At 36.7% G+C, this 22,024-nt stretch overlaps 1 protein-coding gene across 2 annotated transcripts in view; it reads left to right on the forward strand.

The window, feature by feature from the left end:
- The window catches only part of LOC117421367 (VPS10 domain-containing receptor SorCS2-like), a 304,868-nt gene that overhangs the window by 224,818 nt on the left and 58,026 nt on the right, over positions 1-22,024 (forward strand). For both annotated transcript variants that reach the window (XM_034035673.3, XM_034035674.3), the window contains exons 4-7: positions 14,368-14,532; positions 15,692-15,765; positions 18,044-18,108; positions 19,299-19,417. In XM_034035673.3, coding sequence (XP_033891564.2) covers positions 14,368-14,532; positions 15,692-15,765; positions 18,044-18,108; positions 19,299-19,417 — 423 coding nt within the window. The remainder of the gene's footprint in view (positions 1-14,367; positions 14,533-15,691; positions 15,766-18,043; positions 18,109-19,298; positions 19,418-22,024) is intronic.

Consider the following 22,024-nt stretch of genomic DNA (forward strand, 5'->3'; position numbering starts at 1 on the left):
TGTAAGGTAATCAAGGAAAAAGCCTCCATAGTAGCCTTAACGGGTCTAATTGGTACAGTTATGGAGGAATCCCCCATGATAGAATGAGTTTGTAGAATCTGATTTCCAAAGAATTTTATTTTGAAAATAATTTAAAAAGTCATTGCAGCTATAAGAGGAGCCAGTGTTAAGGGTGGGAGTATCAGGGGAGGATTTACTAATTTATCTAGGGAAGCAAAATGAAATCTAGGATTTTTTTTTTATTGGATTAGATTAAATTAGAATAATATGATGATCTAGCCAACACCAGAGCCTTCCTGTATTTTACCACATTTCAATATGACAGTCATATCATTAAACCATGGCAAGCTTCTTTTAAAAGACACTCTCCCAGTTTTCTAAGCTACTAGTCAAGGAGGTGTAGGTCTTAACCAACTCGTCTAATGCTAAAGACTGAGGAAGTGGCGATGAAAGCTTCAGAAAACTTTACAGCAGTTGAAGAATTAACTACCCGCATTTTAATTGTACATTCCACACTTAGGCAGAGTAACCTCGAAAAGAATGGCAAGGTGATCAGATCAATAGTTAGGAAATTTTGAACAACTAAACCACGGGAAATTGCTAAATCTAAAGTATGGCCACAATTATGCATATGACCTTTAAGATGCTGGACATAATCTAGGGAATCCAGTAGCCTAAAGAATTCTGAAGAATTAGAATCAGATTCAATGTCAACATGAATGTCAGAATCACCCAATAAAATAATTATATCATAATTGACAAACAATATAGATAAGAGATCACCAAATTCAGCTAAAAGTAGCGAGTTTGACTTAGGTGGCTGATGTATGATTACAATATGAACAGGTAATTGGTTATTTAAAGTTAAAGTTTCCTGTTTGATTCTGTGTTCAGTGTGGAAGATAGTGGCAAGTCCACCTCCCCACCCTGTAGAGTGTGCTTTCTGGAAAAAATAAGCCTAAATCAAGGAAACATTGCCATCAGTTCCAAGCCAAGTTTAAGTTAAGGAGAGAATATCAATGTTATATTCCATAATAAAATCACTGATCAGAGGAGCTTTATTAGACAGAGATCTAACATTAAATAAAGTCTGGCGTAGATTGGTAGAATCAGAGCATGTGATTGAGCAGAGATAATAGGGATAAGAAGGAGATTGCTGTAACACACCCCTGTGATTACTAAATGCCAATGAGTAGCATTAACTTCTATTTTGCACACTCCTTTAGATTCTCTCCCTTCCCCAGTTCCTCAGACAAATCCAATCTGCTTGCCATCCTTGTGGCAGTGAAAACAAGTTAATAAAGGCTGAAATTATGCAGGCAGCATCTGCTGATTTGAATAATGAGGGTCAGCTCAAAAGTAATGAGTCCAGACATTATTTATTGAGACATATGTGTTGATCATATCCAAGTGCATACAATAACATTGTACATGCAGACAGTGAGAGTGGGTTGTGCAAGGGCAGGTAAATAATAGTGGAATGATTTAATTATATGAACCCGAGAGAAACTCCTTCACTGCGATTATGTAACACATTTTCTTTATTTTTCTTATGTAATATGTAATATAGTTACTGTCAGAGTTTCATATTAATTGCACAACATTAACCAAGTAGGAGATTATGTATGTCATTTTACCAAAAATGTATAAATACCGGTATATTTTTCAGTGTGGTGAATGCCAAGACGGGTTCAAAGACTGGCACCACATTAAAGGCTCTAGGTTGATTTAATTTACCAACCTACTGTACCCACCATAACCTATATTTACAGGACTGGGTAGAACCCATATTCAAGGCTTCATCTGGGAAGCGCATTGCTCCTGTGTTCTATTATTCACAGTTACCTGCTGGACATTTACAACATCAAACCTGAATCCTACTTTTAGTTTTGCCCTCCTTCTGGACAATAAACATATTTGATTTCAATGTCTGTTTCATTTCAAGCTCTTCAAAGATAAATCTGAGCTGTTATAATAATAACCGCTGCAAACCAATGCTATGATGAGCCTGTATGTACTGTACATTTTTTTTTATGATTGAGGTACCTACAGTGTAGAATATTTTGTACAGTGTTGTTTTTTATGTAGTTAATGCTAACATTCTCTGGGCTAGGGTTTGGTCTTTAAAAAACAAAACACCTCAGCAGATGGAAGTTTGGGGTCATACAGTTACACAGAAAACAATTTGAAAAAGTATATGAAAAAGAGCACCACTGTGTGATGCAAGATTCTGAAGGCCAGTCATAGACAGAGACCCCGCATTTTTGTATAAAGTTGATATAACTTCAATGATTGGATGAAAATGGATGTATATGAATTAGTATTGTTTTTCCCCCCTTTTTGTATAAGAGAATGTTTTGTCTGAAGCAGACCTTAAACAATGAGTTCTAACACTGGAAATGTAAGCAATTGCAGAGTATCCAGACCAATTTCCTGTGGAGAGCATGCTCCTGTGGGAAGCAGAGAACCAAAGGATGTGGAAAAATCCCTCCACAGCAGCACTACTTTCCATGTATTTGATAATTTCCTGAACAGTATAACAGGCTTTTCATATGTAAGCAATGATGCAAAAAAAAGTATTACGAACACATCTTGTTACTGTAGTCTGACACACAAGCCTATAAATGTGCTTTGTGTCTCTACTTGCATTAATCCAATGAGTATTTCATACAAGCTTGTATCATGGTCTTCAAAAAGGGAGTTTAACAGTAAGAAAGTCTTTACTCAGAAAATGGTCAGCTGAGAATAGAAAGAAGGCAAGTTAGCTCTCTCCCCCTTGTTAAAATATTGTCTGGAAACTATTAGTGCCCATAATGTCTGCCAAATAAATAAATAAAATAAATAATGTGGTAGAAATGCCAAATGATTCTTACTTTCCTGTTTGTGAGCTGTCCTGCTGTATGTAGAAGTGTTTTACAATGATGTGTGCATTATATCTGTCCACTTGACTTTTTAAATTCATACATTTTTTTTTTCTGTAATGTCAGAATATATTGTATTGCCATAATAAAAAAAAAAAACCTTCCTTTTTAGTAATGATTTTTTTTCTAACCATAATGTGCCACTATTTCTTACATTATATTTGCTTCTTTATTTGGAAGTGCATTAAAGGTTGAGATTACTATTGTTTTTGGAATCCAATCAACAGAGCTAAATCATTTCTGATAACTCAACATGTTTCTTGTAGACTTAATGGATTTTGCTACAAACAATATTGAGAGTCAATTCCATTCTAAGAATTGGGGATTGGTATGTGATGTGTGTATTTGTGCACTGCACAAGTTATTGCCAGTTGCTAAAAAAAATAAACACAGTGGAAACATTCTCTGAGAAAACTTGGCTGATATACTGCATATTTTGATAGTCATCATCACACATCCTGACAAAATGTCAACCTATTTGTAATCTTTTGTTGCAAAAGCAGACCAAACAGATGTGCGCAACCCTGAAACTTTTGTCTACTCTGTCATGGGGACTAACACAGGGTTTTCTCATAAACTTACTCTTCATTCTGGCAAATTGAATCCAACACCCAGCTGATGTAGACATCCTGTGCAGAAGTATCTGGAGAGATGTTGGATGGCCTTTGGCACATTGTAAGCATCATGAATGATTGGAGCATCCTGTTTGTAGTCATCAATCTGGCATTGGAAGAGAATTGATCAGTCACTTAATGGAGGACTAAAACTGTTAAAACCACAAAGCTAAAACAAAAAAAAAACCTATTCAAGACATGTTCTGTCAAATTCATTAAAAAGTCCACATCTTTTAGAGAGGACGAATATTAATCTGCTTCTGATATGTGCACTGTCCAGTCGTGTCCCGATCTAAAGAGAATTGGAATGATTTTAAAGCTATATTCTGTAAATTAAAAGGCAAAAAAGCAACATTTTGTAACCTCAGTTACACAATGAGAAATAAACAACCTACCTTACTTAAACTGTCTTAAATGAAATGCCTGGTGTGTTTTCTAGTTTTGTAACAGCTGTTTTGAAAAGCACAAGCATTTGAAAATCAGCCCCAATGTACTGTAAATATTCTGAATTTTACTAGTAACAAACTGTTTCCTTCAGAGTCCATCTGTTGATGGCAAGACTTCAGTAAATAAATCCTGCTACTTAATGATCCAATATAAGATAAAAAAAAACACTTGAAATACACATTCTCAGTTGCAAGGGTGGTAAGTGGGAAAACAGACCTCCTATAAATTATTATACTTGCATCTTTTAGGTATAAGTGTAATTGGTGCAACTACAGGTGCATCAAACTGCATAAAACTGATTACCCAGAGACAATTAGAACATGTACCTTTTGAGCAGAAGCTGTGCATGGAAGAGACAGCACAAAAGAAACAGCACAAAAGAGAAAATACATAACACAAAAGAAAATAGAAGCTTATTCTCATAATTGTGTTGTTGCATTGTTGTAATCAAAAAGAGACATGTTTGTAATTTTTGGTTAACTGGGCAATGTACCATGCAGAAAATTGGCTGTAATTTAAAAAATGTTCTGCATCTTCTATAGTATATTAAAATCTGCTAAGAGATTGTTACTAAGCTTACTGTATGTACCAAAGTATGAAGTGAACATACAGCACACACTAAGCCGTTCTATAGAGCTAGTCACTACACTTTTTGGATGGTAAAAAAAGTTACATTCATTACTTGTCCCAAAATGAGCACAAATTGGATACAGAAGCCCATAATTTGTAAAAAGTCATTTTTCAAACATCTTTATCACTTAATAAGACACCATTGCTTTCTGATCTCTACATACGGTACAGGTATTTTCAATAATATTAGTCATTAAAGAAATGTATTGATATTGCTGCCAGTTATGTTCTTATGACTGACAATCATGGTCGTAATTACAAACTTTCCAATAGAGTATGGGGCTGCATGCACTGATTTTATTATTAATAAGAAAGTAATCCAGACCATCCTGGTGATAGAAACCTTTAAAAGACATTCCTTGTCAAATAAAAAGAAATTTTAAGAACCGTGACTTGCAGAGCTTCCAAGGACTGGTTAGCACACTGGGATAAGGCTTCACTTTCCTAGTCATTCAAATCTGCAGCCGTTACATGAGTCAGAGCAATGCAGAATGAAGTCTGCTTTGCTTTGCTAGGAGCCACCCAGAACTGCTCAAATAACAGATGCTCCAGTGACATTTATCCATGCCAATGAATTGGCTGAACAATGCTGGTTCTTAAACCCAATGGCGCACACAGAATACACAGAAAACAGGTTTCCATAATCCTCTCACAAACTTCTGCATTATTATACTGGCCCTGTGGCAGCCAACAAGTCTATGAAAGATAAAAGCACCTTAACACATACTTATGCATAGGAATATCAATCTGATTTAAAGGCAGTTTGCTGACATTTACCACATAACTAGTGGATATATGTCATCATCTGAGGCTGCACGGGGAGTGTGTCGCTATGGGCACTGGAGATTTTCTGTTTCGCTATGGGCACTGGAGATTTTATGATACTGAATCTGTTTGAAGTTGACGATGAACAATGCTTTCCTTTATGCCTGCTTTCTGTAAAAGAAAATTTACAGTAATAATAATAAAATGAAAGACAAGCACATCTATCATTTTGTTATGTCGACTGGACCCCTGTTCTTGAATTGAGGTCACTGAAAGCGCCATTCTTTCAATGAATGTTTCCAAGGAAGTGCTTGATAAAAGATGACGGGGCAGGATCCAAAATCTTATATTTTTTCTCTCCAGGCTAGTGCACACTGTCTCCGAAGGTTTAGCCTGTGAGACTTTTTCTTCCCTCTCAGTAAGTCCCCACAGCAACCCAGGCCTGACTTTGTGCTGCTTGTTAGCACACTCAAAATTAGAGGCAGCTGATAGGCCATGGGGCCACTTGGATAAGGTCTCCATGTCATGTCTGTCACCCGCCTTTAATTTGATGGGACTGCCTGGAGAGAGAGAGAGAGAGAGAGAGAGAGAGAGAGAGAGAGAGAGAGAGAGAGAGAGAGAGAGACAGTACATTAAAAAATAATAAAATAAAATAAAATAAAATAATAATTTAAAGTTGATTGACTAACCGTTCTTATGGTAACATTAGTGTTCCATAATTGAACTTGGATCCTTGTAAATAATCATTGCTTGGTGTCTGTTTAATATATTCCTTTATAACCTCCTGTGCATTCTGCTAGCTTTAACAGAAAGCAGACACCATTGTCCAGTTTATTTACATTCCTCAAATATAGTTGGCTTCCTCCCCTTTTGAAATCTGATTGCCACAATAACTCTGAGGGAGCTAATTAGACTTGCCTGACCGGTACTGTATTATGTTATAAAAGGCTTAATTAAGCTCAGTGACACAGGTAGCTCAGAAACAAAAATAGGAATTAAATTCAAGAATTAAAACACCAACTGAATTTTAAAGGTCAGATCCATACAGCATATGGAATCTAATTATTTAATATAAATATTGAGCAGCTAGTACAGTTAGAACCCCTAATTATTAAATTAATTACTATGAAAAGGTTTCTTCAGTATCCATAGCGAAATGTAGTAGAGCAAAACAAAAACACAGGTAAATCATGGTAAAGCAGTGAAAAGCAAGGTCAATTTAAGACATGCATGGTAAAGCGTTGTAAAGTTAAAGCATAAGGCACGAGCAATGGAAAAGCATGGTAAACTAATTATTCCATCATCCCTCCTTTCTTATGAAGTGTGACCCTTACTGTCTGGACAGAGTTATGCATTGGGTTATAATTTTACTCCACTTGTAAGCTGCAATCTTGTCACATGCAGCCTCATAAATCATTATTTAATGTTTGTTTGCTTGCATTTTCATCAGAGAGAGCAGGGTATGTGACAAAGACTGTGTAAAAAACTGGGTAAAAAATCTTTCTGCCGCCTTAGTCATAAAAATATATAACCTTGACGGATGTAATTCCAGCTTCAGCAGCGGACTAAAAACAATATTTTTCATTCACCCAAGTAAGGGAAAATATGACTGTGAAGGCGTGACGGGGTACACCCTGCCCCTGTGTGTAGTTTGTGACATTTTTGTATTGTATTTGGTATATTATGATTTAAATGTATTGTTTAGTGTGTAAAAACATGATGTTTTGTTAATTATTTTACAGCATGGAAGGGGTTAAAATTTCCCATCCATGCTAAACTTGTGTATAATGTGACCGTCTCCAGATGGATTAATTCATTACTAATCTGGAGATGGTCACATGTATAAAAACCCACAGTTTTGGATGCACAAGGTTGGTTTTGGTTGAGAGGTGGAACGAGAGATGTGAGTGACGTTAAATACTAGAGAAAACACTGGCTATGCATGCTGACTTTAAACCAGCACGTTACTTGTTTCTGTGTTAGTTCACTGTTTTGTTTTGTTTGTTTATTTTGGCCACTGTGCCGTTTTGTTTTGTTATTGAAAAGTGTTTTGTTTTGTGTTCACACCTTTTATTTTCAATGAACTTGCGCATCAGCACTTCATACCGCAGTACTGTGTGTCTCTCTTCCTGGTCTGACGTCACCCACAAGCCATCCTGTCCACAGAAGGACATTGTATTTATTTGAACAAATTTAGGATCAATATTGTATGCAATACCTTCTCAGGTCTACAAAACCATAATACCCAATGAAGGAATTTTTAAATCCCACAAACAAGATATCGCTGGCTGCGAATTCTGAAAATTGAAGGGGTCCTGCAAAAACTTAATAACCCACAATTACATGTACATTTTTGCAATTGAAAACTGAAACCTTTTTGGGTTATCACATTTGTTCACCACATTGTTTTTCATTAAAGAAAAAAATGTTTTGATGATAATATTAAGAAACATAGGTGAGTTGGAAATTGTGTTTTCTAAATTTTTTAAGGATGTTTCTCATTTAAGCCACATCTGATGGCTGATTTGTGTTTTTAAAACGTAACTATTTTTGTTAGTTACAAAGTGCTTGCTCTCAGCTGGCAATCCTACCTTATAAATCACATTTAAGACACACCCACAACATATTAAGTTGTGACATAGCATCCTGGGTATGCAGTCTGTATCAAATAAAAGTTTGTACTTGGATGTAATTTCCTGTAATGTCTTTCTCCAACAGATATAATATTCTGTATCAGCTTTTTTTTTTTTTTTTACTCAGCCAAAACCTGAAATAAAGGCTAGGTAAATAATGTATTATATTCAGAAAGGATCCGTCAAAATCATGATAGGGTTTAGCCAGTGGAAAAGGTCAAGCTCTTTAGCTCTGTTTCATATACTCACTGGGTATTCATTCTGCATTTAAAGAGGTAGCAGAAACCCAAGACATATGTAGGCCATCGTAGAGTCACATGCTTAGAACAGCTTGTGATGTAGACTATACATGTGCGTTGTATAGCTTTCAGTAATGCATAATGCATAATGCGTTGTGCATCGTGCTCTCTGTATCTGTTGCTTGACTATTGTAAATAGCTGACAGCTGTACACCTTTTGCTGTTATGCTTGTTATGCTGTGTTGTATATGTGCCATTGAAGCTTAGATAGGTTGTTTGGTCTTTGAAAATTGCCTTTATATCTTTTCAGCTGGTTCAGGTACAAAGGACAAGGGTTGAAAAAATTGGATATTACCAACAAGTGATGGCCAAAAATGAAATATGTATTATGGAAGTCTCACCTTTAATGGAACTACCTTAGATTACATTGCAGAAATAACTTGTCTATCGTCACATTCTAATTATTTCTATGTGTATCAAGTCCTATACCCGATTTTGCTAATTTTAAGATACCTTTTCCTACTTCACATCCATTTTTTAATGAGAGCAACTTCAGTCTTTAGTATTATCTGCTGTATTATTGAATTGTGGTTTGTCACACTTGAACAAAAGTTATTGTATTTCTTGCTCTTATTGTATTACTTGTATTGTAACACTTGAAATGTATTTGCTTACGATTGTAAGTCGCCCTGGATAAGGGCGTCTGCTAAGAAATAAATAATAATAATAATAATAATAATAATAATAGTTAATAATAATTATGTTACAATTTGCAAAATTAACTATAAAATAAGTAAAATTGCACAAACATTATAGGACACAGGTTTTATCACATCTTGCCCAATAGTTTTGTGTAGTGGCTACCACTATATTAGTGCAATTATTTGCTCTTATGCTAGGCTCAAGATCATCCAAACTTATATTACATAACTGTATACAACACATAAAATCCCACAGGAGTTATTATTCTCCTGTGTCATGCATCATGTAATTATTGTTTTTGGCAGATAAACCTTCATATGGTACTGTTAGACAGCTCTTTTATTGAATCACCTGTAATTTAACAAACAAAAGAGATGATGGATTTATCAGAAGCCAATACAAATTATTAAAGACAAACATGATTGGATTCATTGAGGAACAACTAATAATGTGTTGGGATTACATTAAGGACAGTGAAAAAAAAAATAGAAATGTGTTATGTAATGTGACATTTCAAACTGTTATGTCGGGATCACAAGATCATTCATCTTTGCAATCTCACCAAAACATGTGGTAATGGAGTGAGGTTTCTAATATCAATAGTGTGAAAAAATATACTTTTATCAGTTAACACACTTTCGTGTGCTGTGTTCTGATCCATTAAGTTACCGTGCTGTACTGTACTGAAATGAAAAAGTAATGAAATTGGGCTTTTTTTGGCATCCAGCACCCAGAGTACTGAAGAAAGGCACTTACTACACAGCGTTCTGCCTTTAGGGTGCAATTTGTTTAACTCGAGTTTTTCACAAATGTTATGGTTACTCAATATTGCTGTAAGTGCTGCTTTTTTCTGGTATATAGAACAAAAAAAACAATTTTATTTTTCTGTGTCTATAATTCATACTTCAAAATCTGTGAACCAGCATTTTTATTTTGTTGTCAATACCACTCCAGTAAAACCTCAATTATCCCAACAATGTGGGGCCAGTGTGTTTGTTCAGATAGTCATTTTAACCTATATTTTACAGTGTGCATTTAATTGCTGTGAATTTTATATTCATCTTTGTATTCCTTGTATGCGTTTTTATTTACTTGTTTATTTAAATTGGTTACTGTACTAACAGAAATGGCACCTACATTTAAAAGTTGTCTTGGGGAAATGCTGTCAGGCTATTTAGTTTTTTTTTATTATTACAGTGCTGACCCCTGGCAAGTATGAAATGTAACCATTACTGAATGGGTATTTACCTCCTATTGACCCGAATCCTGAATACTTTATACCAAAGATGCTCTTTGAGCCTGTGACGCAGTTGTGACCTGGTGAACAAAAACCTGCACCGTGTGTCCAAATTCAACTGACAGGTTGTAGGCAGAAACCTGGCTGCGCTGGTAGCCACATGCCTGAGAGGGACAAAGCACCCCTGTTGGATGCCCTGGTCACTCCAGGGTAAATGTTTGGTCCAGCGGTGGACAAGATTCTGCAGCACTCTCACCATGCGCAGTCTGCTTCCCAAGTGGCCAACTCCGGCACGTAAACCAGTGGCAAGCTGGTGCCCAAGGGCCAAGCAGCCCTAAAAACTGCGCCCACTGCCAGAGGCGATGCTTGGGACCGGCCAGCGGCTGCTCCCCATGGAGGTCATAATAGGTTCCGCCGCCCTGTGCAAAGACAGAAGGCACAGGCTAAGCTACAGACAAAACAACAGCCCTAGGAGTTTGCTGCCACAGTGAGCCATCTGGACTATTAACATCAGTGCACCACAGACATCTGGGTGTTTACCACCGTTCTGACCGGCTATTCGCTACAATTCAAGCACAGGCCCCCTCCCTTTCTCCCTTTCGGGGTGTGACTACAACATTAGCCACAGACCCACAACTCTGGAGGCAACAGCTCTGCTGCAAAAACGGGCTATTCGCATGATAGACCCCCTCGAGATGGAGGAAGGGTTCTACTCCAGGTACTTCCTAGTGCCAAAGGGGGATGGTGGCCTCAGACCGATACTCGACCCGAAGGCGGTTCAAGATATTGACAGTGCAATGGCTGTTACAGTAAGTCAGGCCAGGTGACAGGTTCACCATGGTGGACCTCAAAGACGCCTCAAAGACGCCTGTTTCCACATCCCCATAAAACCAGCGCACAGGCAGTACCTGCAGTTCGCCTTTCAGGGAACCACGTACGAGTTCCATGTTTTGCCATTTGGCCTCTCCCTAGCTCCACCTGCCTTCTCGAAGTGCATGGAATCTATTTTGATCCCACTGAGACTCAGAGGCATCAGAGTACCCAACTATATATATAATGTATGTATAAGTGCATCACTTCATTGTAGGCAGTAAGATGTCCTTTTAAAAAATGTATTGTGGTATACCACTGTAAAAGCACGGCTAAGTACAGTAAAGCATATTTAAAGCACAGCGTTGTAGCTTTACAGTCAAGCATATAAAAGAGTAGTAAATCACGTATATGGTAAAAAATATACTTATACTTAAACAGTAAATTGATAGTATGCACATGTGATAAGCATGAGAAATCGCAAAACTGCTCTGCACATTTTCTATGAACTTTAAGGGAGATTAGGGTAGCACAAGAATCTACTTTAAATCATTTTTTTCATAGCAGACTCAAAAGGACTCTTTTCGCTGAGTTCTTACAATCCTCTTCATGTTCACGAAAAGCTTGATGGAGTGCTAAATTTGATTAATTACAGTAAGTGCGCCCTACCCCATTGGAATAGACAGCTGTTATTCATTTATAAGCCAGGGCTGTAATTTGATACTATCCAAAAAAGTATTTGGGTAAGGCATACCAAAAAGCTTTATGTTAAAAGTAATTTGTAATTTGTTTGTCGACCAAGCATCACTTGAATAATATGTATGAAAAAATGAAACAGTTTGCATAGAGTGCAAGCTAAAACATTACATAAGTCAGTGTTTTGTGTAAACCTTTTTTCTTAATGCTTGAACCATAGCACCACCAAAAGGTACTGAGTGGAAGGAAGGCTTTCTTTGGAATATAATGGTCTTACTGTCTTGCCAAGGATTCAGTTGGGGTTGCCAAGTGCAGGCATTCAACAATGTTTTACCTCCTTAATTCAATTAACCTGGCTTGATCGAACCCATTTTTAACATTCCTGATGGTTAAAGTGTCAAGGTTGTTTGTCTTGCAGGCTTTTATTATGAAGATCATTTCTAAATCAGGACTTAATGTAACTTAGTGGTTTAAAATATCAACGGTAGTATCATTCATTTTTTAGCTTGTGCACTTGTATCATAGCTGAGTAGTTTTAAAAATGGCGGCGGAGAAGATGTCAGAAGGAAAGATCTGAAGGTCTGCAGTTTTTGTTATCTCTTTGCATAATGTAGGTACCAATGTGAGTTTATAGGTTAATGTTTTTTCCCTTCCCTGGACTAGTAAAAATGTAACCCTGACCCCTCACATCTACACACTGACAGAAAAAGATATTACATTAAAGCTTAAAGAATGAAGTTCAGTCATAAATTAATAAATGGCCAATAGATAGGCAGTCGGGGGGCTTGTGTGACTCCACTTGCAATTTTATGCTCATGTTCCATTTATACCTTAAGTGTGTTTAAGACTCATATTGCTAGTTTCCAGCTCTACTAAATATTTAAGACGTAAAAAGGCAAGAACATATCTTGTCATCTTGTCATTTGTATTTGGTTACAATTATATGTTACAGTACATAATTAGTGACTGTTCATCAACATACAACTGAGCTTCAATTATGGGTAATTTCACATCAATTCATATTTATGCTGTTGTATATGCTACTTTTAATACTGATTAAGTACTACTTGGAGGAGTACCTAAATAACTTTTTTTTTTTTTACTTTGGTACTGTATCTATCTTGCTTGTGCAAATAGGTTGAATAGATTAATTCTATAAGAGCTGTCTCTCTTTAGTTATTTGATTCATAGAAGGTATGCACTGTAACATAATAGTTTTACTTGGGCTCTTACTTGGGCCTTTACAATGTTTCTTTCAATATAAACAAGAACAAGTAAGACATAAAGTAGAATCTCAGTTTAGCTTCTGAAATAGAAATACAGCCGCTGTGCACTGCAGGGCATACAACACAATAGCTAGTTCAGTAAATTCTCCGTCTTGGGAGAGAAATTAGTCAACACAAGTGGGAGACTACATTTGATACACTTGTGCTTAGGTTTTGATAAGAACTAGAGAGATTAAGTGCAAGTAGTAAAATGTAAGTAAAGTTGTGGAAGTCTATTGCATGAACCTCCAGAGGGGAGGATATAATGAGTTCTCAGCCAGGAGGAGGTTGCAGCTCCAATATAGATTCCCGGTCTAAGCCTGGGAGGCAGCACTGCTATTCTGTGATTTGAAATGTCTGTTTTTTAGATCTCTTCCTCTGCTTGGTTTTCATGTTGCCTTCTTATTAGCTTCTTCAGAATGAATTAATATGGGCTTTAATGTGAGAAATGTATCCCTCCAAGGCAGCGAGTAAATAACTTTTTTTTTTCTAACAATGGCCTGCTTAGCTCTCTATAAATTAGGGGAGGTAGTGTTTGTGAATTAGTATTCCACGCGGATACTTTGTGTGATTACAATGGTATTTCTATTTACTCCTTTGCAAAGAGCTGCAGTCTCACATGAGCAGTTCTGTCAGGAAATGTAATAGAAGAAATGACAAAGGGGCTCTTTAGCATGTGGATTACACCAAGAGCTTTTAATTACTTGAAAGTCCTCCTCTGTGCCTCTTCAGATTTCAACTTGGAAGTTTCTCTAAACTCAGGGAAAGAAAGGAAGAATGTTTTTCACTCAACAAGGGTGACGGCTATAAAAAAAAAAGATGAGGTTCAATTTGTAATTGACTTACTGAAAATAAAACTGGTTAAAACAGGCTTACGTCTGGCCTAAGGTAAATGGCGTATGAATAATACAGAAAACTGTTTCAATCTCCTGTGACTGGAAAATAGCAATACTCTGGTCATTTAAATTGGCTTGGGTTATTATTTGAGCTTAATGGTGTTTAATAATTAATATGACACGTTAAGCACTGTAGTTATAATAGGCAGGGAAAGATGATTTAGTTGCAGTTAGAAACACTGGATACTCTGGGACCGTTAGGCTGCTGTAAAAAGATCTGAAAAAAGTCAACCTCTTGTGTACTTGGAGGTTTCTATTGCTGCCACAGGAAACAAGATGGTAAAAAAAACAATAAGAAGTAAATAAACAAATAAATCCAAATTTGACCAATTTGTGAAATGCTGCTGCCTGGCAACACACTTACAGTATTGGCGTGTATTTAATCAGATGTTTGTTGTTGTTTTCCTCCCACTCTCAGCTCGAGCACTGAGTCCACCCACGCAGCATGGTTTCTATTAATAAAACTGTATTTTTATCCCTGACCTGGGTATATTATTTTTTTTTTTTTGCAGATAATTCTTGTGAGTACTTCCATCAATGACCGGGACCCGATGCTTTTTATTAGCACAGATGAGGGAACCAACTTTCAGAGACAGCCTCTCACATTCTCCGTAGAGACTCTGATTTTCCATCCGAATGAAGAAGACAAACTACTAGCCTACAGCAAGGAGAAAAGGGTAAGGTAGTTTTAATGGTTATTAGTTGGGGGGGATGTTGATATTATTATCTTATTCAGATTTAACATGTAGGTCAGCATATACCTGGAAAAGTTTGTGAAAAAATAACAAAAATTGTACAGCAGCTTCTTCATTACAAAGGTGGTGTAATCTTACCTGCACATACTGTGTATTTCAGTGGGTCTCAGGCCCAGACCTTGGGACCCACTGTGTCTTCTGGATTTCATTCCAACCAAGCTCTCAATTACTTAACTAAACCCTTAATTGAACTAACAATTTGCTTAATTATACCTTTTTAATTGTTCTCAGCTTGTAAAAAGTAACCGATTTTACAGTTAACTTGAAATCTCCAAGTGTTTAAGAGCTGAAAAACAATTAAAAAGGCCTAATTAAGCAATTTGTTAGTTCAATTAAGTAATTGAGAGCTCAGTTGGAACAAAAACTAGAAAACACATGGGGTCCCAAGGACCGCGGTTGAGAACCACTGGTATACCTCTACTACAGTCGCTAGAATATGTGAGCATTTACATTTAGGTTTGCTGTAGCTGCATTGTATGTCTCAATACAGCTCTTTTGCAGGGCAGTAATATGTAATACCCGATTAATGACTCATGTTTCAGGTTGTATTCTGCACATTTTTTAATCAGGGATTAGAAAAGACAGTACTGGTAACAAACAGATAAGCAAAACTTCAAAACCACAGCAACAAACCGCTGATGTGGAACAAAACAATCATTGTAGTGTAATTAATTTCCTGCTAGCAACTGATCAGTAAATAATACTGACATCAGCATAAGGCACATACTTACCTCTCGACTACTGAGCTTGCTGTTTATTTGAATGTTAAGTTGTTCGTCTTTGAACTGCATGGTTTGCGTTCGCATCCAGACCATGCCTTTACTTTCAATTCAGCTGGGAAATAGTTTTTAGGGTAAAAACTAGAATATTCCTAAAAAGAAGCTTCTCAGGAACTGAAATCATTATCTGTCGTTTTTGTAAGTCAAAGCAGTCATGAGGAATTTTAAACAGGTTTTATTCATAAAAACAGACTTTGAAAGAAAAAAATTAAATAACTTACAAGTTAATGTTTTGTGAATAGGATCCACTATGTCTTAGTTATTCTTTTTCTCACAAAGCTCTGGTTTCCCTCCCCATCCAGCTCTATGTATCAACAGACTTAGGCAGGAAGTGGACTCTGCTACAAGAACGAGTGACAAAGGGTCGCTTTTTCTGGTGAGTTTGAGATACTTATACACAGCATTTAGAACATGGACGCTCAGTTCCAAACTGCCATCAACACCGCAGCACTTCAGTAGCACACTGCCAGAGATAGACATGTGGTAAATCCTCTGTCAGTATTAATGAGGATGATTTTACCATCAATTGTTGAGAGGACATATGAGGGTAGGTTGAATTGCAAATAAGATGGAGTTCAGCTACAACATTTCTGCATTTTAGAGTAAAAATCAGAGACACTGTACATGTAAACCCAGTCGTACTACAGCGCTCCTGCTCTACAGTGCACTGTAACTTATAACCACACGGCCATTTTTCAAAAAGGTAAAGGACAAAAGGTGTTTATTCGCATGAGGAATCATCCACTGTAAGGATTTGTCAGAATTCTAGTACTGTAAATCGTATCTTGTGTATGGATGCCATACAGTGCAAACAGAACAAACAGCATAGTTCAAAAGTAAAAAAGAACGTTGCGGTCCTCTGAATCAAACTACTTGAGATAATATCTCTCACAGCAATGAGAGACTCCCTTCGCATGTCAGGTTATAATAAAACCATGATCAACTGGGAAGTTGGTCTTGTCAAAAAAATGAAATTCTCTTTAATCAAAGTTTAATCTATTTCTAGCTCATTTCTCGACTTGATCTCTTTCTGCATCAGTCTGTTATTTTTATCGTTTTCTCTGCATAGTAACTAATGCACCACTTCAACACCACAAATTGAAGGACCAAAGAAGTGTGAAGCTCTAACAAGCACTTCAACTTACATACAAGACCAGTCAAACCTACGCACCAGACCACAAAGACCAACTGAAACTGGCAGGGGGCCAACCATGTCTATTTTAAAATGTATACATCTTACGAATTAGGTTGAGAATAATGTATATATCTTACCACAAAGCTAAAAGTACAGTTCTCTCTAACTTAAGTAGGCACTGATTTAAAACCATACTCAGCTATAATGTAGTTAGAATCAGAGGAATTCCTAGTAAAATTGTGCATTGTTATACATGTACATATACAGTGCTCACCCGTTATAACGCGCCCCGTTATAGTGCGGAATCGGTTATAACACGGTAGGATCGTGGCTCCCATTTGCTCCATAATGCCATTACAGTAGCCCTTTTATACTCATTAGAAGGCAGAACACAAATAGCGGTCTTGTAACTATGGCTCCCCACTAAGCGTTATAAAGGGTGAGCAATGTATATGTATCATATTAAAAAATCTAGTCCTGGGATGCCTCTAGTAATCCCAAATTGGAATTCTACTCCTGATTCTCATAAGGAAAATGAAATGAATATAGGAAGGTTAAAGAAAACATTGTGCTGCAGTCTAGCAAATCATTCACTGGCTGCACGTTTGGGATCAGTAAGTTTGAGCTCGGCTGGTTTGGGATTTACACAATCTGATCATTTTCTTTAATGTTAAGACCCAATTTATTTGGAAGGTGGGAGGCAATTATTTGGTCTCACCCACTTAAGTTATAAATATACATTTTTAATATCCTTAAATCCAAGAATGCAAACCTATCCATATTTATTAATAGAACTAGAAAACAGGCATAGAATGTTTAGATTTAAAATGGTGTAGCTCGTATTGGTGTATATAGTTACAGAGGACCTACAATCTGACATGTTTTGAATTCATATGTTTTCAGTACTTAGAATTCTAGCTTAGTTTAATATTGATGGTTCTGTATGTTTACATTACAGTTTTACATTTACATTTACATCAATAAGTTCCATTCATTACTTAGCGGCTGCTGTACTTAGTGATGGAAATTGAATCATATGAATAAAACATGAATTAATTATACATTTCAAACTTAATCATAATGAACCCCAAACATCAATTTATCATAAACAAAAACAATGTATTAGTTCGTTTAATTGTCAAATGGTAGTTAAAAGAGATACCAAAATCTGGTCAAATTTCTGATTGCTTTGGCTACTGGAGGCTGCACACAGTCCACCCCCATTCAATGGTGGATCTGTAAATGAGATGTACCAATCATCGTTATAATTCCAGTACAACCTTTCCTCTGTACAGAGGTCATGCTGTGCATACGTACGACACAACAAATGACAATAAAAGACACTTTAAAGTTTAATAGTAGTTCCTGAATATAAACTAACTAATACAACACTATAATTAAGTTTGCATGTCACCAAAATAGAATACAGAAAAGCTCGTGTGTATTGTTATTGTTCCAGAGCCATAATTGTGTTGTTTTAAATCTAGAGCTTGGTCTAACTGGTGTCTGTTTGTTCCAGGTCTGTGGCCAGAGTTGATGCTGATCCTGATCTTGTACACATGGAAATGCAGGATGCCAGTGGAGGTACAGTTATTACCAGAGAATATTTTCTTTGTGTAGGCTTGTTTACAGTATGACGAATGCATTGCTGGCACTCTATGTTGTGCATACTGTATGTCTTATTCAAAGAATAATTAGGGCATAGAACTGTACGCATTAATGGGATGTGTTACACAATGAGTTGGGAAGGAGGGACTGGTCTTTGGTGTGTGGTGCATGATATAAATAACAGTAGTATGTATACTGTATAGTATAGATACTCAGCTATTCTATACTCATATAGAATAGTTAAGGTGAAAGGTCAAATTGTGACATGATTTAAATGGTATAAGGGAGCCTGTTCTATGAGGCAGCTTTTCTCCAGGCAAGCTCAGAGAGGCAATGACAGATATAGGGAACTTTTATAAAAAGCTAGAAACACTTAAAATGATTGCAAACATCTTTAAAAAAGGACATGTAAATAAAACAATTAAAATGACATTTGAAGTTACTGTACGTGCTCTATCATTTAGTGTGGATGGCTCAAAGCAGAGCTGAGCTGTGAAATGAAATATGCTACTTGACATCTGTGTAGCAGCGGAGCAGACATTTCAAGGAGAACAGCCACTCATCCATGCATGGAAGAGCTGTTCCATTGCCTTTGCAGATGCGCTTTTAAAGCTCAAAGGTGGAACAAGGACCGCAATAAAGTTACATTATGTGTTTATATTTATATATTGTACATCTCTGTCTATCAAGTGTGGAGGCTAGTTTCATTCCCTAGATCTTGATTTTCAATCATTTCCTAATTAATACTGTATGTGGAGGTATTTTGGGATTAATTATTTTACTGCTATGTTACTATAAGGCCGTGGTATTTGCGGAACTTAGTAAAGGTTTTCCTTCTAAAAGGCAGCAGTTAAACATGGCAAAGGCATACTGTATCAGAGAGCATAGCAAAAGTATTGTAAACCACAGTGAAACATCGTAAAGTTTTAAGTATTAGTAAAAGCAAGGTAAAGTGCAATATTACTGTGTAAATATATCATGGTAAGATGTTATAAGGGACTGTCAAAGTTCTACTATTAGTATTTCAGCAGAGAATGTATATATTTCCATAACCAGCTATCTGACACCTGGGTGGCCTACTAACTAGGTGTCTAATAGATACAGTTACCTCTTCTATGTCTTCAAGCAGCGTCCAATTCTTGATGTTTTTTTGATTGATCCCTCAGGTTTCCTCTACATGACCTGTTTGATTCAGAATTGCTCTGACAAAATGGTGACTGCTCAATTCCTTGGCAAGATTGACCATAACTCACTCTCTGTGCAGGATGATTACATTTTTGTGAAGGTAATGTAAGGTTTCTTTGAAACAACGGCACATTTTCAAGCCCATATACTTTGTAGTAAAAGTGATATAAAACATTCTGGTGAAGAGTTCTTCAGTTTGTGTGGGATCAAGAATATAATATTGTTTTTTTTAACCAATACAGTTTGTTTTATATGTGAGTTGCAGGGTTTCCGTTACTTTATTTTGGTATTGTTTTTAACCCTACGCACCACAGTCGACTTTTGTGATGTAGCAACAGTTCTTATCTGTTTGGATCCAGAATTTACCCACAACCCATGGGCATTTCCTTACTCCACCTCTATTCAGTTGAGTGGAATTGTCTGTATTGCCCCATTTTCATCTAGCTTTTATTCATAGGGGAGGTAGAGTAGTTTTTTTTTTTTATTTTCATCACTAATCATCTATAATGGTGCTACTCAGACTATGACAATACATGACTATGCAAACTTTGTTTTTTTTCTGTTGCACAAAAACATGGTGACATCCAAGGGAAACCTATTTTTTAATCCCATTACAGAATGAGCTTGCACAGGCTGTCAGTATGAATAAAGGATTGTGATGCCAGCCCTATAAAATATGAGTTAAGAGGACAGATGTTCTTATTGTTATGGTTTTCAACGCAGGGAAGGATGAGCAGTTTTGGCCTGACTGGGGATGTACTTGTCTTGCGCTAATTCCTATCTATACAAAATGTAAACCTATAATCAGCAGAGACAAATCATGTTAAAATGTATCAGATGTCTGCATCTGTGTTAGTACAACTACTACACTGCACTACACTGCTCCAGCATGTTAACTACAGGTGTACAATTACATGAAAATGACCTGTGTTGCTGTGAGATGTTGTTCATGTAATTACACAGTAATTTACACTGTTATTATGTAAGAGCAGGAACAATGTGGTAATTATCCAGTTATTTCAATGTTATTACGTGGCTGTTCATGCCAAGTAATCCAAAGTGCCATCAATAAACTATTGATTTTGTTTCATGGATTTGCGTATTCTATATACCTGTTGGAATTATGCCATCCCAATTCGGTGATGGAATCAGACTTATCCTCCACCCAGTTCTGGTGTTTGATAACTTGTTAAAATGTGCAAATGAAATGATCAGGTGCCAGCAATCAGGCACAGGCATTGCTGGTTAACTGGTTGCCTGGATTTCTAGCAGTGAGGTGTGTAATCAATGCTCAAATTAAGCAATATTATCTGCCAATTGGGAAGATAGTGCTTTCCTAATATGAATTCCGGAATATCTGAATAGGAACATTTAAGTATTAGATGGCAGTCTTGGCCTCTTGAAATGATGCTCAGTAAATTGATGTTCTCATATTCTGCATCAGTCAATGGAACCCGGTGAAATGAGAACCATTGCAAGCTTGTCTACTTATAGAACAGCTCTGCACACATTAATTGACACTGTCTGCATGTTTATTTAAGGAGTGTTACTCTTTTGCGAACTATTATGCACACACTGCATTTAAATCTGTGCTTTTTAGAACTTGTCTCAAGCCTTCCTAGCTATGTTGAGATCACTGCTGGCTGGTTGAACCAGATAGCTTTACATTTCAGAGGATCAATCCAGAATAAATAAATACCAACACAATGGATGGTAGCGCCCCAGTCGCTGCTTCCTGCAGGAAGACATCAAACAGCGAGGCCCTCAGTTATTTTGCATTGAACTAGCAGATGAAAGTCTGCTCCTCTGCTTTCAGGTAGCATTCCTGCCCGTCAGGGCTACACTGCCCACCTGACAATGCTCGTCTGCCCAGCTGGGCACTGACATGCCATCAGGATTATTGTTAACCCAATCGAACAGTAAGGAGGTCAGATCATTTGTTTAAAATCTTGTAGCGCGGTTGAAGTTAATTTCGACTGTCAAATTCTCAACTAAAGCAGTCAAAACAGTAGCACTGTGGTAGTTTTTGTCTGTTCCTTCTTTTCTCTTCATGAATTTTGGTTTCACTGGAAACTTAAGCCCCCTTTGTATATACTGTAAACATAGGCACCGGGTTTGAAACATTTTTGGTGGTGCCCAGGGGGCAGGGGGCAGATTCCCCTATACTTGGTATTAGGAGACAAAATTGAAAATAAATAATCTCTTTGAAAGCCTTGTTTTTAAACAACAAAATGTAACATTTTCAGTAAACCCAATATCTATTGGATAAAATGCCTACCTTATGTAAAATGATTGTCGCTGTGTACTTTTGTATTGTATTTTTGTGCCAACAGTATATATTATTTGTCCTATAAAATGATGTATATAGAGGATATATATAGAGAGAGAATAAATACAGAGGATAAACAACGAAGCCCCATTGAATACACTAAAAAAATGTCCTGTCCATGTCACATACATTTTTCCGTATACAATGGCAATTCGTTGTTTATTCTACTTATACCACAAGTCTTACATTTAATAATAATAATAATAATAATAATAATAATAATAATAATAATAATAATAATAATAGTAACACAGAGATACAGAGTAAACTTAATTGTATTACATTTTTATACAATACAATTTAGAATATTAAACCGAACGGTTTCCAGGTAAACTGTGAAAGTCCTCTGTGTTGCTGCTCTGTTCGCTGGCTGTGAAC

This window comes from Acipenser ruthenus, chromosome 1, assembly GCF_902713425.1.
Source record: "Acipenser ruthenus chromosome 1, fAciRut3.2 maternal haplotype, whole genome shotgun sequence".
NCBI lineage: Eukaryota > Metazoa > Chordata > Actinopteri > Acipenseriformes > Acipenseridae > Acipenser > Acipenser ruthenus.